This window comes from Aquila chrysaetos, chromosome 3, assembly GCF_900496995.4.
Source record: "Aquila chrysaetos chrysaetos chromosome 3, bAquChr1.4, whole genome shotgun sequence".
Classification (NCBI taxonomy): Eukaryota; Metazoa; Chordata; class Aves; order Accipitriformes; family Accipitridae; genus Aquila; species Aquila chrysaetos.
The window spans coordinates 29,015,409-29,034,450 of NC_044006.1; the positions used below are offsets into that span (position 1 = coordinate 29,015,409).

Consider the following 19,042-nt stretch of genomic DNA (forward strand, 5'->3'; position numbering starts at 1 on the left):
AAGGATTCTTCCTTTCCTTAGCACATCTGTCCAGCTGTGTCTTAATGCATCTGCTGCTGGTGTCATTGATTTCCAGTCAGGGCCCCTAGCTAAGATGATGTCTGTCTCCTCGGCTGTACCCTGCAAGTTTGCTTGCTTCCAAATTGGACAAAAGTCAACAATGCCTGGCTTAGCATCCTCCTTCCAGAGGCTCCATATGGTGTTAAAGCATATGTAGAGAAAGAGGACATCTCTATGAGGTAAAATCTATCCTTTTGGTAGAAGTAATTTTTATTTATATAGGGAGGGGAATTTCAAATATACTTAACGTTTAAGCACTTGCACTGTACTGGTGTAAGGCACATCACTGCAGGCCAGTGAAACTAGCTTCTATATTTGTTAAAGCAGAGCTGCTTTTGTCCTTTAGTTAGAAACGTATTTTGCCACTGGGGAGGCATCACTTTTTATGTTGCTCTATGTGGGGTAGAGAATGTGAAGGAGGCATGCTTGACCAAAAATACCCTATTGACACAGCAGTCTTTTCCCATCTTTGGAGGGACTGAGTGGAGAATATTGCCAAACTCCAGTAAATATAAGTGAGCTGCATTGAGTGCAAGTTGTGTGTGTACATACATCTTGGGGCTTCTACAGTCTGTTTCCTACTTGGGGCCAAAGGTTTCTCTTCAGCATCCAAGTCCCTGAGTCTCTAGTCAGTGGCACCTTAACAGCCTCCAGCTGAGATAAAAATATATTCAGATCACAGCAGTTCCTTCCTGCCTCTCCCAAACTGTTTGGGAGGGATCTCCTGTGCTCTTGCTTTGCATAGGTTGAAAAATTAATGTTAGATGCAGGTTCTCATGTAACTGTAGTCACAGAGCAGTGATGGGCAGGATCTACATCTCTGAGCTGAGGCCTTAAGTCAGTTGTGTCTTGTGGCTGAATCGTAAGTTTGTCTTTTTACCATGTAGGATCTGAAGAATATTACCAAAGTTTTGGACCTGGACTTGCAAAGCTAGGTATTGTGCATGCTTAAACACCTAGAAAGGAAAAAAAAAAAAACCCCTGTACTTCCAACCTGTATTTCCAAGGGTGCTGTGTGCTTGGAGCTCCCAGTCAAATCAGTCCACTTATTTTTTTCTTTTAAACTGATTCAGCTGAAGGGTGAAGATGTCCTAGGTGTTAACCACTCACAGAAAAATAAAATACTTCATACAAATTGTTTCTGTTGCGTTTGTTGATCTTGGTGAATTTGATAGCATCTTCGTGATGGTGCCGTCTAGTGTTCGAAGTATATGAGATGAACTCACAGTATATATATCAAAGCAAAAAATGCTGGCGTATAGTAAGGAGGCATTGTTTCAGCCTCATGTATGACATTGTAATTGTATGTTTTTTAATGAACAGACCAGAGTAGTTACACTTAGCAATGTTTGTTCACTAAAAAGGAAAAGGGGTGTTAAATCATTGTGTTCTTTGATGAATGGCTTGTACACTGAAGAATAAATTGAACAAACTGGCATAGAGCTCACTGAACATGAAATCAGCTATTAGAAGAAAGCTTGTGAACAAATTCTGAGTCTGATATGCATCTTTTGATTAATGTCCTATCAATCATCCATAGTGGCTACCTTAGCTAAGTCGTGCTGTAATCATTCATGGTTGCTTACAGGAACACTAGCAGGGACTATAGAGCTGCAATAACTGAATATTATTACTGATTTCTCCCTAACTCTTGCTGTGAACAATTACTGTTTTCACTACGTTTCTGCCTCCCTTTATTAAAAAGAATACAATGCAAAATGAAAAGAGAGTTCCTCAAAGACCAGTAAAATTCTCCCAGGGTATTCTTAATGATATTCTGTCCTAAATGGGCAAACTATTGTAATGCAGAGTTCTCACCAGGAATAATAGTAATGTAATCACATTGAAGCTGTCTCTTTATGGATTGTAGTCAAACAGACAAAATGTATAGTCAGATTAATGAACACAGAATTTCTGTAGAATTATTACTTAAAATGGTTGAAATGATTTTAGCTCTTTTTGTATCATGGTATTTTCAGTTAATGCACTTAACAGCAACAGCAATTAAGACTCCAGACTGTAAATTTGGACTAAATCCACCCTTTTGACATTAGAAGAAGCCTTGATTCTTAAAAGGTATTATGCTTGCACCCCTCTCTTTTAAGATGTAATGTTTTAAATTTGTATGGCTGTTTTGGACTGTGGTTGTTTGGTGGGGTTTTTTTTAAGGAAAAAAAAATCAACGAATACACTTTTTCCTCCTTTTAAAAATTTTTAAATATTTTTTTTTCTTTATGATTGTAAGTTATTGGCAAACGTTGCCAGGAGAATCTCATACTCTTGTGTGTGAAGATTTAGTTCCACACCACTTATTTCTCGAGTGTGACAGAAAGAATGCTTTGGCACTACCCACAAAATAGGTCCTTAGATGGCAGTGTAATTTCCTCCAAAGTCACTGTAGTCTGGGAAATACGGTGAAGTAATGAAGTGATGACAGGTATTAACATGCATAATGGGCTTTAATAGACATTTAATGTTGTTTAACTGGAAGAAGGAGAAGTGCTTTCCCATTGGAATATTTCTACATTGAAACTCATTGATCACCAATTTCAGGGGGGAAAGGTTAATCCATCAGTTTCTGTAACCAAACGGCACTGATGGAAATTCTTTAGGTGACATTCTGGATGAACTGAGCTTTCCATCTTTGCAAACAAATGAGTGATATGACAAGCATGGTGTTCAGAACACATTTAACCAATTGATTTTCTCTCCTCTTGTAATAAGATCTAGAGACATATGAAAGAGCGTAGCATGAGCCAAGATTAAAGGAACTGCTTCATACACGTGAACATAGGGGAACTGCATTATCAATAAAAGTACTATAAAGCATGTAGGCACCCATTCTTTTTCTTTATATAAAGTTTGTTATTGCAATAAATAGCTGTTATTGAACTGCTTGCCTTTTATTTCAGTTTTTCTGAATTTTATTTCGGTCAGCTTTCTGTGGTTTCCTAGTAAATGTTAGGAAAAAATGTTATGTTTTGTTATGGTATCATTTTTGCACTCACTAGTAAATCTAGGCCAACTCTGGATTTAAAACCAGGATTTATCCTCCTTTGGGGCACGAAGAAAGATATGAGGGGGAGGGAGGGAGGGACCTGACTTCAATTAATGTAAATATATCAAATATATTTTAAAGGTTTAATCTATATGGTTCCACACTGTAACGACCCTCATCATTTTCCTCCCTCTTCCCTCCTTTTTCTCCCAAATTCAGCCCTGCTCTGAGTTTCACATACCCTCCTACACCGGTATCCCTCCAGCAAATGCATCAGCAAATTATAAGTCGTCAGCAAACCCTAGGTTCAGCCTTTGGACACAGTCCTCCACTCATCCATCCTGCTCCAACTTTTCCTACCCAGAGACCTATCCCCGGCATCCCCAGTGTCCTGAACCCTGTCCAGGTCAGCTCAGGACCTTCTGAGTCCACACAGGTGAGAGACAACAGAAGAAACCTTTGCACCCCATTAGTTTAAAAATGAAATAAATTAAATAAATGACATTGTCTTGATGGCAATTAATCACCACTGTCACCGAGACCCTTCGATAACAGTTTTCTTGCAGCTATAACATTTGCAGTCCCCTTATTATAAATCACAGGAGTGTATGCACAGTTCCTGATTGGTAGTGTGCTTTTTAGTCCTCATAAATATTTCAGTGTGCTGCAGCAGCTTTTCATTCCAAACTGTCTCTCCTGGATCTTACACAGGAAGTTAATAGAGGTAGGGAGTAAGAAAAGGGGGAAAAACACATCAAGACACTAACATTTTAAAGATTAGCAGATTTCACCTCCAAATCAGGCTGACTGTAATGTGACACAGGGTCCTATTCTGCCCTCCTGACACAGGTGCGAGTAACTCGAAGTGAGTAACTCTGTGAGCAACAGAGGAACTTGAAGATAGTGCAGAGGTTTGAAGGTTTTTTTCTTTGATTTGTGCAAAATTGGACTTACTGAGTTTGAATTAATCATTTCAGTAAACCAAGGTGTATTCTCAAAAGCTGAGCATGTGCAGCAGTGAATCAGGCCCATAATGTAGAGTTTATCACAGTTCATGCTTTGCCTGTTATTAACTAGTGCTGTTTGTTTCCAGATGACCTGGGATAGGTTATTTATCAGTCTGGGAGCTGTTTATCTCCTAGCTAGCTTTTACAAATGTAGAAGCAGAACATGCTGCTGTAGGAAGCATATTGATTTTTTGTGGGGTCTGTGCAAGTTCAGATATCTCTAAAAGATCTCTGGATTCCTACAAGATCCATTTGCAGGTGTAGATAATGGTGTTCAGTCTAGCACAGCAAGAGAAAAACAAGATTCTGGCCTGTTTATGTCAGCAGTAGTTTTGCTATTGACTTGGGAGAATCCAGGAGTTCATCTAGGATTTTTTGGCTGAGTCTCACACTAGTGTTCAATTTTTCTTCCTATCCACCATTATAATGGGAAATGCAGTAAAAGAGCTGAGATCTTGTGGGCAGATGTTAAGTGCAAAACCTTTCCTCCAACTGTGAAAAAATAAATCTTTCTCTTGTGTTTATTTGAATGAGCGCACAGTGATTTTGCTTTTCAAAATTGCCTTTCTGAAGTCGTCACTATGTGGAAAATCAAGTTCCTCCTACCCCTCCCTGGCCTGACAAAAACAGCGTTGGTTTGTAGCAAGGAATTACATCAAATGCCATCCTTCCTGTTCCCTCCCTGCTCCATTACAAGGTTGAGCGATGCAGCTCTTCCACAAGTTAATGCTATGTAATTGAAGCACAATGTAATTGCATATCCTATATAATTAACAGTGTAGCTTCTCCAAATAAAGTTGCTGAGCAGATGCTGCATATTTTTGTTTGGAGCTACATATTTATCACAGTCTAATTTTGTCTTCTTTTGGGGGAAAAAAAAACCGTGCCTACAGCAGAATAAACCCACAAGCGAATCTGCAGTGAGCAGCACTGGAGATCCCATGCACAACAAGCGCTCCAAGATAAAGCCCGACGAGGACCTCCCCAGCCCGGGAGCGGGAAGCGTGCAGGTATGGCGGTCAGGTTACAGTCATAAGCCTTTCATCTCGCTGCCAGAGGGAAAATGCACCTTCCCCGTAGCTTGTGTTTTCAGGCTTCCTGCGCTCGTATGGCCCTTCATCTAGTGCATACACGGGCAGCCTCAGCTCACGGTAGCAAGGGTTAAACGTGAGCAGCGAGGGGCTGCTGGGGTACAGGGTCTGTTGCAGAATGAGGGCAGAGAGGAAAGAGGCTGATGGAGAGGCTCCTGTGATCAGTCAGAGCGCGCTCAACCCTCTGTTTGCCATGGGAAAGTGAACAAGAGACATTCAGGTCTTTACTGAGGACGTATTTTCTGTTCAGCAGAAATACTTATGCCACCTTGACTTTTTACCAGGTCTTAACACTGTACTGCACTGAGGCTTCAGCGTCAGGCTCCAGTGTCATTTGCTATACTTCCTATACCAGTTAATGCCACTGGTTTTAGTAGAGCAGCTCCTGATTTACAGTGACTCGGGGGAGATGAGAATCAGAGCCTCGATCTTGTGAGTGAATCCATGAAAACAAAGCAGAGGTCTGTCTAAATCCTTCAGCGGGTTTGAAATGGAAAAATAGCGTGAGTGCATAATGTGAACCAAATGCTTACGGTAACATCTGACTCTTACCCTCAGCAAATAACAAGCTGGGGAGAATGAGGCACCTTGAGGAACTGAAGGTGGAAAGTCAAAAAACAAAATTAAATATTCTCTTCCCCTGCTTACCCCTTTCATGCACACGTTGTGGGCAAGAACAGACTAACAAATAGCGTGAAAATTACCAGTCTGCTCTTGGAAAGGTTTTAGTGTGCAAAACTGTCACTGGATTAACAATGAAAACACACTTTGGATTGCTGGTGATCCGGTTTATGTCTAACCCTAGTACTAAAGTCAAATTCCAATTATTCAACTGTATTGAATAGTGTGTTTTTCACTGGCAGTGCTACTGAATAATAAGAGGCAAGTGTACAAATAACAAGCTGCTTAAATATAGGAAAGAGAAGCCAAGCCTTTATGATTTGCTTTTAATTGAAATGTAAAGGGATTTTTTTTTTTTAGAAATTCTCTGCAGTGAGTACCTCTGGGGAGGAAAAATTTATTTTACATGTATAGTCTGCAAATGACTTCTGGCTTACCAGGCCTGTTTTGGCCTTCTGTATTTTGTAGAACAGAGTAACATAGCGAACTGAGAGTGAAATAATACCCCCCCAATCATCTTTCTTTTAATGCTGAAGTAATTCACTTTTCTTCCTCCTCAGTTTCAGAATTTCCTCTCTCTTCTCACCCCTGTTTTTTATCTCTCTCCAGGAACAGCCAGAAGGAATGACCCTGGTAAAAGAGGAAGGGGACAAAGATGAAAGCAAACAGGAGCCTGAAGTGGTCTATGAGACAAACTGCCACTGGGAAGGCTGTTCCCGGGAGTTTGACACGCAGGAACAGCTAGTGCATGTAAGTTAATGGTATTCAGGAACTGGGTTTTAAAACTATGTGACCTTTTTCATAGGGGTTGGGTTCTCTGACCCTGTGCTGAGTCAAGTTTCTTAGCTAACAGCGCTGCAAACTGGAGAGGGGTTTATGAGTTTCTGAGAATAAAGAAAACTCAGAGCCACAGTGCTTGACCTGTTCATTCAGCTAAAGCTTAGTGTAAAATTCAATAAAGTCTTCAATAGAGATTGTAATGGCTCTGATCCTGTAAGCCAGCAAATGCTATTTTGAGTTAGAGACTTTGATAGTTATTGAGTAATAGTAAGCTGGACATGAATTATTATTAACCTTTAGCCAAGTTTGATTTTTTCTCCTCAAAGGGACTGTAACAGTAGAAATGGGTAAGGGGATTTCTTCCCCTTCCCTAAGGGGGGATTTGGTATCAATTTACTGTTGTGTGTAAACTGAAGGGGGTTATTTAGCTAAATGCATGGAGACTGAGTTATTTCATGTTTTTAGCAAAAGCAAACTATGGTCTTTTTTATGCTACACCAAATATTAGTCATATCTGCCTTGTTTTTTCTTCCTCTCTGCCACCTCTCCAAAAGAAATTATTTTTACTGTTTTGTAATATTGTAAGCTAGAAAATGAACAGTCAAAATCTAGAATATAACCTGGCAAGTACAGCGTCCCCCCATTTCCAACCTCCTTAGCTAGCAGCACCTCTCTTAATTACCGGCATCATAGAACATAGCAAATACTCTGAAAAAAAAGGAATTCCTAGTACAGATTAGAGAGGGACATCTTCAGCAAATGATCAGTGTGTCAGAATCGTATTTATTGTAGAAAACTGTTTAATACTTTCCCGGAGATCATGCAAAATCGATTGTGAAATGTGGCCAGTACTACTGAAATAGCTTGTTGAAAAATGTACTTTTCCACCCAAAATAAATAAAAAAACCCCACCATCTATTTCCGAACACTGTGCAAAATGGTAAACTGATGCTGCAAAGCTGACTTTAGTAAAGCAATGCCAGCTTTCACTTGCTGGAGTGTGAGAGCCTCTTGGTGTTGCAGTTATTCATCAAGCTGTATTTTCAGTTTCTTGTTATTATTAGGTAGTAGTAGTAACAGTAACAAAATAATAATATGTGAAAGACCATCAAAACTAAAATAATGGCAGAATTGTGGCATTTTTTAAGAATCCTTTGGACACGTTTTGCACAAATAATTCCCTAACTTTTTAATAGGCCAAAATGAAATGTAAGGAGAGACTTTTGGTGTCACAGTATCTTTTGGGGAAGAAATGCCATATAAACGGCTGCTACAAAGGGTTGGACACATTTAAAAGATCAAGTGTTGGTCTTGCAATTGATTCCATGCAAACAGACCAATTGACATCATCTGGGGCTCTGCACAGGCACAGTCTTTATATCTGCTAATAATTGTAAGGCTGAAGCTTTATGAAGCCTGGCAAACCTTTCTCAATATTCAGAAATGATACGAGTGATGATGATAAATAATTTACACCAAAATATGTGAAATAGAAGAGAATTTCAGAATAAAGGTGCCCTTGGTAATGAAAAAAGGAAGAGGATTTTTTGACATTTCAGATGTAAAAATTAATTGAATTCCACTGTGCCTGTTAGCTAATAGCTAATGTTTTGTAGTTTAAGGTGAATTAAATGGACAGTGTGATTGGTTGTTTGGGGTTTTTTTAAAATGCGTTTGTTGTTTCTGGTGTGATTTTTATAGCAAATCTGACTGTATTATAAGGGTCAACAGCAAGACTCCTCTGAAAAAAATGTATTTCTTACGTTTCTGCACAATGGCAACATCTGAAATGGGTTTCTCTAGACATAAAAAGGGGATATAAAAAATGTTTCTATGATACATGGAGTTCTTTTTGGCAGGGCTTAGGATTCAGATATGTTATGATGGCATTTAAGATTACGAGGTGCAAGTCCTGACTCGATACCCCGAAGACAATAAATTCATCATCGCAACCATCACATTCAAGTAGCACAAATCACGCTGTAAGAGTCAGCGTGACTCAGTGATGGGGCCCTGGTTTGTGATTTCTTTTGCTGCTCCGACAGAGCCCTGCTGTGGGGACTTGAGCGAGTTATTTCTGTCCAGAATTGCAAAGGGCTTTAGACATCCAACTCTGTTTGAAAGTCTGGCCCTTCACCCTGGTCTGTCTCTCCCATATTTTGTCTGCCCTTGATTGCCACAGCCCTCTGATGCACACCTGCAGCAACTAGGGAAAAGAAGTCTGAGTCTTGGTAGGCCTTCACAGGAGGGCAGTCCTGGTTTTGCTTAGGTCTGTGACTCCGGCAGAAAGCGTTCAGTCCCCGAGCAGCAGTTCGGTCCTTGAAAATCTCCCCACTGATGTGGCTCGTGTATGCCTCCTGCCCAAATACTGGCGAGTAAATCCAAGTAGATACAAACTGCTGTAAATGCGCTTACCTCAGTCCCTTTGCACTGCATGAGTTCCTGACTTGGCGTGTGCATGTGTGCACCTGAACTAGGCACAGAGAGAGTGTGTGTCTCAGTGGCACGAGTACATCCTTGACTCAGTAATATTTACACTGCAGTAGCAGCTGGAGGCCTCGTCAAGCCCAGAGTCCCGTGGTGCTAGACGCTGCTTAAACGCGAGAGAAGGAAGGACCCCGATATGGGCACGAGGTCTTCACTCTGCAGCTCCAGGGCCATGTACATCAGGCTGTTCGATGCTGTCTGGAGGTACCTGAGCTAGCCTGTGTACAGGTAGGGCTGTAGCTAGGACCACGCTATTAACCTTCAAGTCTTGCAGCAGAGCTCTGCCACATTGTCTCTCCTGGCCGCATGCACTGCTGCTCTGCGGGTGATTCCCAACCTGCTGGCAGACTCACCAGAGCCTCAGTTGCTCCAGCCGAGCTTGAACGGGGTTTTGAATAAGATGCTGGACTGCCATCTGGGTAATCAAAAGTACAGATAACCATTCTGTTTTGTTGACTCTACTGTGGTGTAGTGATCTTCAAGGCAGGGGCAACTGGCATAGATAAAGGCAATAAAGGCTTAAATTGCCCTAGCAAGACTCATCCAGGTAACGTCTGCTGACTTCCCTGTATTCCCTGGCACTCAGAAAGGATGATTAGCATGAGCAGAGAGCTACAGTCACATGTTCAGAAGATGGGTGGGTGTGATACAGCACTACACATGATACTACATCATATTGCATACACACACCTACTTGCCCATACTATGGGTAGTCAAGTGAACTGTATAGTGAAACTGAGAGTGAGCTGTGTAGGCCTTCACAAAGGATTGCAAGAAAACCCTTCCCTGTCACCCACTTTGTTGAGTACGTGGTGTGTAGCATATATCCAGTAGAAAGGAAAATGCATTTGTATATTTGACTTGGAAGTATTTAGAGTATTCTTTCACCTGTACAACTCTCTAAACCAGTTCCCTGGGCTTTGGAAATTCAGCTAAGAAGAAGAAATTTGTAAAATGCAGAGTTTCAGAAAAAAGACGTAGAAAGCGTTCTTACACATCCTGATAAGGCTAAATTTTCAGGATCTACGCAGGCTAGCAGTAAGTCTTTTGATGAATGTGGAGTTTTCTTTCAGGGGAATAAAGCTACTGTTTGTAGCCATGCATAACAGTAAGATATCAGACCCAAAACATCTGATGGCACAGAACAGACTGTTATCCAAGCCTTGCATCCCAAAGCACTGGAATCTTAGAGGAACTGCAGTGTTTAGGGAAAAGATGGAAGTATATTTCTACCTGTTTGTTTTGTTTCCTAAAGTATTAGGTACCTCAGTGTGAATTCTAGTTGCACCAGGTTGAGCAGAGCTCAGGAGAGTTTTTCCACAATACGCAATGCACACAGTTCACATTATAGATGTCATTACTCCCATCATGTATAGGGTGTATATGCAAGCACATATGCATGTGTTTCGAAAGAGGTAAATATGAATTTGTGTATATTTTGGTCTTCCTGTCACATGAGCATAGCTTTATTACCTTTTTGGGAATGATGGGACGCAATTTACTTTGAAATCAACTGTAGGTGAATCAGATTCTAGCAATATCTGCATTACAAAGTGATGTGTAATGTAGCATGTATGAAATGGTAAATAGAAAGATAATCTGTGTCCAAATATGTGGTATAGCTTTAGAGCAGAAATTGCAATTGCGGGCACAGTAGTCAGCATCTGATCACATTTTTCTGCATTACTTTCTGTAGCAAAGTCCTGCTGTTATTAGTGTGAAGTGTGGGCACTAGTGAAAGTGTGCTTAGGCTCCAAGAGACAATGTTTTCTGACTGAATTTATGAACAGAACCTGGGCTGCTATGAATAAATAACTGACAAGCTACATAAAAGAATCGTTATTGACCCACCCAGAAGGGTTTGACACTGGAATGATTTTGAAGCAGGAGCTCTTATTTTCAAGCGATATGTGCCACTTACTTATAATTCAGCATGGTTAAATTTTCATGATACATACACCAAAAGGCAAGGTGTTAAACCATTCAGGCGCTCTGCCTTATTTATAGCACCTATCCATCCTTTTCCCCCCCTTCTCTTACAGTTAATAGAAAGATTCATGATTCTTCATGGTTGTCTATCTAGCGTCTGACAGTACCGACTGCCCTGCTAAAGCAAGTCACTATCTATAATTGATATCCTTCTATGGAATAGGGTACTGGCTGCAATTGAAGGGTTTTGCTGAAAGCTCTTAAATCCTGACAAGTTCTGCCCTTGTTCTGGTTCAGTCGCTGAGCTGCACTGTTAGGATCCCAGGGTTATTTGAAGTTGGTGCAAAAGGTGGCGAGCGGGGGGGGGGTGTTGCACATTAGCAAATCACAAAGTGGGAGAGCTGCGTTAGAGCCGCCACTGCATTCGCCTGCCAGGTAGTCTTATTTACAGTGCGTTGCACTCCTGAAAAGATGGCTTACGTTACTGCTTGAACAAGTGTATTAAAGGTTTCTTTCTTTCCCTTCTTCTTCTTCTTAAAAAAAAAAAACACCCAAACTTATTTATTTTAAAGCTTCAGTTTGCTGCTGGGTTCTTTATCATTCAGCTGTTTAATTAATTTCTCTGCCCAGCGAGATATTATAATTGGGCTTAGCTGAGCTCAAGTTTGTTTTAAATATGTGATAAATGCACTTGAGCGCCCAGAAGCTAATAAGATATTGTATATTTTTATAAATCTGCTTTTTGTTGCAGTTTGTCTTTTTTTCCCCCCCGAAATCAGTTTAAGAATAAAATATTGCAGAAGGGCTAGACACTAAAGATAAAAGTTTGTTTAAGGAAATTATCCTTCAAGGAAATGACTGAAGTTATTGTTAAATATTAATACAATGGCAATCAGAAAAACGCAGTGCTGCCTATTTCTCATCCCCCTTGCTGTGTAGCCTTGATGATAATTATTTTTTATTCAAAAACATGCTTGAAGAACTGTAGAGCTATTTTTTGTTAGTGTTTTCTCCTTAATTGTACAGCAATAAAATTCTCTCATTGTTGTTACATTTGATTAGATGAGATCAAAAAGCCCTAAACTGACAGCAGTGGCTTACAGTCAGGATTTCATTTGCTGAGGTCTTCCCGCCCGTTTGCAAACTCCCGGTGACGGAGTGCTCCCCCAGCAATCCCCGGGGCAGCTGCTGTAATGCTCCACCAGGCTCTGTTACCGCACCAGTGGAAAGTTTCTTGTGTTTCTCAGGTACCCACGTGTTCCCAAGGCAATCACGGTGCACTGAGGATACCCAGAAGAACCATTACATGAAGTTCCCTGACTTGAGTTTCTTAATCTTTGTGCCCTCCTCTCCTACAGAAAAGGGTGGGTTCAGCTCTGACCGACAGAAGTTTGCCAGCGATCCATGGAGACCCACATAAAACCTGGGCTGTGACCACAGCCTGCCTCAGCTCAGGTTTTGCAGCATCTGTCGTGATAGGAGGTGCCTTAATCAATGATGTGCACCTCGAAACACTTAAGAACATGTCTGATTGGGAGGTGAGGAGCACATCACTCTCTGAAGGACTAGACGTCTTTGGAGCGGGTCATTTTGGATGCCCAGAAATAAGGGCACTCAAAGTCAATAGACTTGAAAGTCTGTCTCCCTCTGCTACCATGCTCTTTGGCCTGTGACTTCTTCCTCAACTCATCTGCTGTAGGAGAGTGGTAGGTAAGGACTGGAGAGCGCTCCACCCCTCTTCTCTAAAAAAAGATCCAGTTGCCATAGGAGAATAAGCCAGATGAGAGCAGTTCCCCTGAGTAATAGCTGCAGTGGCAGAGCTGTAGATGACCCCGAGAGCTGCGTGTTGCCCACCGCTTGCAGGAGGAGAAACTGCCCCATGAGCAAACGGCCCCGAGTTGCCAAAGCCAACAGGGTGCTACTCGCAGCTGTGCAGGTAGGCATCTGTGCCTGAAAGGAGGCAATTACACACAGCTGCCCCAAAAGGCAGATTATCCTTCATGCATTAGCGATTTCTTTTCTCTGGGTGCTGGAGGTGTGCTTGCAAACTGGTCGTGATGCAGGTGAAGTCCCAGCTATGTGAAGCAAGTCCCTTCACAATCCCAAAGGGGTGTAGTTACACATCCCAGTTTGCGTGCATCTCCACATACGTGCAGGGATTTATTTAATTTTTAATTCTTCCTTGCAGAGGCAGTTTTCAGTGCATTTTCATTATAGTTTTATTTGCCTCTAGTACAGTAACACAGAGAGCTTCAGCCCGTTCGCAGGCTCATTGTGCGTGGCAGTGACAGCTACTGCTGTGAAAGGTTCAGAAATGTTTCCTTTAAATTGAAAAGAGTAAGGAATAGATAAGAACATGAAATCCATTATAGTAATCATTTTTTTTTCCTGACAAAGGAGAATGTTTTATGTACAACAGCAAAGGGATTTTTGTTGGTGGTTTTATTCTACTTCATCTTATTTTATTTTTTGCTTACTGTGGTCTGGACCCTAATCCATATTTGGAGAAGCAACGCTGTGGACAAAAGAAATTATTCTTCAAGTGAGACAAGCCCAGGGCTTGGGCTGAAGGTTGGGACAACATGGAGAAGGCAGGGAGTTGTTTCAGAGGCAAGCAACTGCCATGGAAAGGTTTTTTCCAGTTTGTGCATCCCCTCAGTATATTTGACCTTTGTAGCTGTGAGGAAACAAGGGAGAGGAGGGAGAGAGAGATTATAGCAAATAATCATGAGAGACATCTGTCCAGAAGTTTTTAGATTTTGAAATCTCTTCCTCGCTGCCTGTTTAAAGGCTTAGTTATAATTAAGACACCACCTTACTGTGCTGGATTATAGGCTGCTGAACCCATAGTTTTGAACTGTGCCAGAATGGTAGCATCATTTATAGGCCAGCAATTCATTACATGGCGTAGGAGAGCTAGTAAGCAGATCTGTGGCCCTAAGTGCATGTTCATTTTCTCTTAGTTTCTGTATGGGTACCTAACACAGACTTCTTTAAATGAAGCAAGTCTTTAACCCCCCATCAAAGGTAACCATCTAAGTGCTGTCGGGTTTTAAGGTTAAGTAACCACAGACGGACCTCACTGCTGTTCTGTAGCCTCAGTAGCCCTCGGGGTCTGGCACGGCTCCTGTTTGCCCAGCACATCCTTGCTCTGCGCCAGCCACCGTGATGCCCTCTGCCTTCCAGCCGTGTTAAAAGTCAGCACTGCTGCCTTGTGAAGAGATCTTACTCACTCTGGGCTTGACCCAAAGGCCAGCTGTGCTTTGGCTCAGGTCCTCTTAAGCACTCCACTACACAAGCGCATTGGCAATTCCCCTACCTACAGTCTGGCTTTTGATGAATCACAGAGGAGAAGGGGAAAAAAAAATAAAGTGGGGATTTCTTTTTTTCATAGAGAAAGGTTTACAAAAAAATAAATCCACCCTAATCTGTGAAGTATTAAGAGGGGATTTAGAGAGAGAAATGTAATCATTTTTTTATTTTAATTCCTCTGTAATTAGCATTTCTTTCGCAGCATTAGGAAAACTTGTTAGTCTGCTGCTGCTACAGCTACTGTTCATACGAGTTGCCAAAGTCATTGTCCTCGAATTGGTGTCCCTGAAAGAGGTTGATAAACTATGACGTGTCATTTAAATAGCACTTTTTTTTCACTGGTGTAGGTAAGGATGAACAGTGCTGCTCCTGTGCCCCGAGAAGTTACTCTAGTGATTTAGATTGAAATCGTAACAAGTGGGCACATGAGTGGAAAGGGCTGTGTGTGGCAGGGAGCAGCGTTCAGCCTCTGTCCGTGCTTTTAATCACAAAGCGCTGTTTAGGTGGTTTGTGGATATACATACTTATTTGAAGTGTTTATTTTGCCTGAAAGTTCAGCTAGTGAACTCTTCCAGGTTAGTGATGTTATCATAGGTGCCTTCCAGTTTTGGGGAGAAGTGCAGGATAAGAAGCTGCCAGCCCAGTCCCAGGGGAGCCCGCGCTGACAGAGCGACAAATGCGTAGGCAAGAGTAAAGCTGCAGACTGAGTTGGCTCTTCGGCTCCTGACTCTTGTTGGCATATCATGGAGAAGAGAGAAAAGGGAAGTCCTTGCCTGCTTTTTTTGCTGCCTCTGAGCTGCAAGGAAGGTTTGGGGTTGTGCATTGACTCCAGGTACTTTTCAGTCCTCGCCAATGGGCCAGGACAAAGCAGATTCACTTGGACAGAGCTGCGCTTTCTGTGCAGCTTTTTCCTGCCTTGCTACTGCTGACTAAGTGATTTGCTGGTTTGTAGCCTGTGTCACTATGGTGAACCAGTGGAAGATCTACTTCAAGCTTTCTGGAGTCCCTGTTCGGTGTTGTCTGTTTCAGCACTGCTTTTGTTGTCTCACAGTGAATAGGATTTTATCCAGCCCATCTTCATATCTTTGTCACAAGTGCCATGTTCTCCCTCGTAGCTGCCCATATTCAACCCAAAAGGTTTGCCCATAAAAAACAGATGCCTGGAAGAATAGAAATCTATGAGTGCTGGCCCAGCTATTGCATGTGGAAGTGCTTTTTCTCAGACAGAAGTGGCAGATAAGCATGCAAGAACGGAGGCAGGGACAGGCAAGCTAAATAGAGGCGCAAGTGCAGCTTCTGCATTTGGTTTTGAGTGGGCTGGGCTGCCTGGATTCATTTTTGCAGTCTCTTTTGTTTGTGTAACCTCTTAATAGAAAAAAAAAAAAAAGCAGATGAGCCTTTTATCATGGTGAAACAAATTTAGTGTTTTCCAGTGCTTAAACTTTTGTGTGAGCCTGACTTTTCTTCGAGGTGTCGGGTACCTAATCTATAAAATGAATGGGTGGTGGTTTTGTCAGGAGTGGGTCCTCTGGTGGCTTGCACTGTAGGTATGAGGTCTGCATATACCATTCTTACGTGTATCGCAGGGCTGAGATGCTGCAGTTCTCCGTGAGATAAAGTAGTCAAGCTGAAAATGAAACAAAGCTCTAACTGTATCCCTCCTTGTGTTTAGCAGAGATAAACTACAGTGGAGTCTCAGTGCTGCTCCGTTTGGCTTCTGGCAGCAGCTTTAATTGGTAAAATGCAGATTTTTTTTTTGATCAAGAGAGGATTATTCTTGTTATCAGTCTGGAGCATCTTATTTCAAGATGAAAAGGCTTCGCTGAATTACAGATGCCAACATTTTTACAAAGCACTTTGGCGATTGACATCTCAAAGAGAAAGTATGATTTATTAGCCTATAATGGCTAACACTGAGCACTGGGCTAGGTCCCACTGATTTGTGAAATTGCTTAATATGAATTGCCTTTTTGTGTAATTCAAGCCCCAGGTTTTTCAAATAAACTTAGAATATAAAGTGTATGAAACATTACATACCTGGAAAGGGAGAAGGGTAGTGGGGCTGTGTAGCTAAAAAGAAAAGAAAGGCAAAGGAAGAAAGGGAGAAAGAAAAGGAGAAAGAGAGAAAGAAAAGAAGGAAAGAAAAAAAAAAAAGACCTACTTCTAAATCCATCTTGGTGGTGCTTTTTTACAGTAGTTTGGTTGATATGTTGGCAGGGTAAAGATTAATAACAAGCCTTGTCGCTATCAGTAGCTGCTTGTCGATTCTCTGTAACAGGGCTGTCTGTTCAGCATGGAAATTATTGATTAAATAAAAATTGCTATTAGATTGTGATGTGATCCATAATCACAAACAATGGTGGACATTCCTCTTTCAGATCCCAAGCCATGCATCAAGTTTTTCCTTGCAGTAATTTATATTGTGCTGACACTCGCACCCATTAGGCTTTTATCCTCTCCTACATGTGTCAAGAAAGCACTAAAAAAAAGAACAGCAGCAGCACAGCAGCAGGTAGGCACTCACTAAATTTTCAGAGAGAAGCACAACACAGCTAAGTCCGTCCTTTGCTTCTAGTTAGCACCTTACCTCAGCAGTGATTTCTGCCAGGTAAGGGCAACACCCCTTGAATTCAGGGATCTTTTTCAGAGTGTTTTCAGTGAGGGCAAGAGCTTGCTCCACAAGTATTTGTGTCTAAAATGCTCATCGTCCTTTTTTTCTTCTGTTGTTCCCTTGGCACTGGTTTTATTTATGATCCTTGTTTAAGGTACACCTATGGGTAGGCCCTCCATGTCAGGACAATGTGGAAAGGGGATGCATCTGGGGAGATCCAGTATGGTTTGGGGGCAGGGGGGGAGGGTGCGGATAGCATTCTGGAGTGTGAAGGACAAATGGCTTTCCTGTATTTATTTAGCTCTGATGCTTCCTGATTTGAGGAATCCAGGATTGGAGCGCTTCAGTTAAGACTGCATCATTTTAGGCTGAGTTAATTAAAAAGATAGTATCTTACTCTTTCCAGCACATGTGAGCACGGTACCAACTTTCTTCCTCCTGTGAGCGCCTTTGTCTAAAACTAAAGGAAACCTAGTCAAAATGTTTTCAAGAGTTTGGCCACTAATAGGAATTATGCCCACACAGCTTCTCTGTCCCTTTGTCTCAGAAGACCTGAAACAATATATATATATGTCAAAACTGATCAAGCCCACCTGGCCTGGCTGCTAGGGAGAGGCATCCCTGTAGCTCTGGACTGTGCATTGTAGGTTGTTTTGCCAGTTACCAGCACTAGGCAGGATTACAAGCGTTTTGTACCTCTGTACAAGAGCTGAGAATATAGAAGCTTAATATGCTATGAGTATGCAGTGATTATTTTTTTTTTTTTGGTTAGTGTAATTTTTCTTAAAGTTAGTAAAATAAAGGCTTTATCCTTTAAACTATTATGAGTGCTAACTATCATACGATGTATATTTCTGTATCTCACTACTGTTAGGATAGTTTCTGCATATCTTTCTTGTGCCTAAACTATTTCTAATATTACCACAGATAACCAAGAAAACTCTACCTGCAGTACCACAGATAACCAAGAAAACTCTACCTGCAGTATTTGACCGTTTGCCACATTACACTCAGCTTAAAGAGTGTTTAACAGTGAGCTTAGCTTACTTCATTATACAGAGCGACTAAGTTTTCAGGCTTGGCTGCTGTCATTTAAATCAAGAGACCACTTCATTTTGCAAAGCCAGTGCGTGTACCTCGCACACCTCCCTCCAGTGCAGCCACTTTCTCTGCGTGGATCAGAGCCAAGGGATTACCAGCCAGGAAATTAATTGCCAAGGGGATTCCAACACTTATGGTTAGTAAAACAAGCCTGAATAAAGAAGTGTGGTTTATATCACATTCTGGAGGTGCCAGGCTCCAGCTCTGATAGTTTTTGGATGAGGGAGAGTTACAGAGATACAGGACTGCCCTTTGGTTTACTCTTGCAGACTTCTGGGGTTGACTGCCAGCACAAGTCTGTCCCATTCAGGTGGTGCCACAATGGTATATGGGAGGAAAGATGAATCTTTGAGATAAACCAGACTATTTAGGATTGACTTTTAGTTACCAGAAGCACCTGTAAGTTCATTGCAAGTCAATTAAAGTTAGTGGGTGGAATGCAGGGCAGAAAAAAATTTGACCTTGGCTCTTTTCTAAGTGTGTTAGGTGATACCCCCATGTTCTACTATGAGATCCTGCACAGTTTTCATTCCAACAGCTGAAACATATGTCTGTGGTCTAGCTACAACACAAGACTGTCTATCAGACCATCTACAAGAGAATAAAATATGTTATCCCATGGCAAGAGAGAGATGAAAGAAGGTATCTCTGCTGCCACTCTCTGGAGCATCGAGGGCAACTAACCTGTAACATGTGACAGAGACCTTTGCTAACCGCAATTTTGCTAGGTTGTGACAGGGACAACCAAGCCTAGCACAGATGTGAAAAGTAAATTCTAAATGGATGTCCCATGGAAGAAAGCCAAGGGAGGTCTCAGAGGAGCAATAAACTGTTGCACATGCTGAAGCTTGTTAGAAATGTTTCTTAGAGATGTTAGGAAGGAAGCGCCCCAAATACTTTTTCCAGTTCAGTTGTGATGTCGTGGCTTTAACACACTGCTGCTTCTGTCACCTACCGATGTTGGATTAATTCTACCAGGATCTCCTCTGTGATGAAACAAATGTTAAAACGTACATTGCCTAGTAAAGATTTTGGTAATGCTTAT

At 41.7% G+C, this 19,042-nt stretch overlaps 1 protein-coding gene across 5 annotated transcripts in view; it reads left to right on the forward strand.

Annotated features, from left to right (window-relative positions):
* GLI3 (GLI family zinc finger 3) overlaps window positions 1-19,042 on the forward strand; it is a 215,830-nt gene that overhangs the window by 168,312 nt on the left and 28,476 nt on the right. For 4 of the 5 annotated variants that reach the window (XM_030010039.1, XM_030010038.1, XM_030010042.1 and 1 more), the window contains 3 exons: window positions 3,278-3,494; window positions 4,959-5,075; window positions 6,387-6,527. In XM_030010039.1, the coding sequence (XP_029865899.1) occupies window positions 3,278-3,494; window positions 4,959-5,075; window positions 6,387-6,527 (475 nt within the window). The remainder of the gene's footprint in view (window positions 1-3,277; window positions 3,495-4,958; window positions 5,076-6,386; window positions 6,528-19,042) is intronic. The other variant, XM_030010040.1, reaches the window with a different exon arrangement.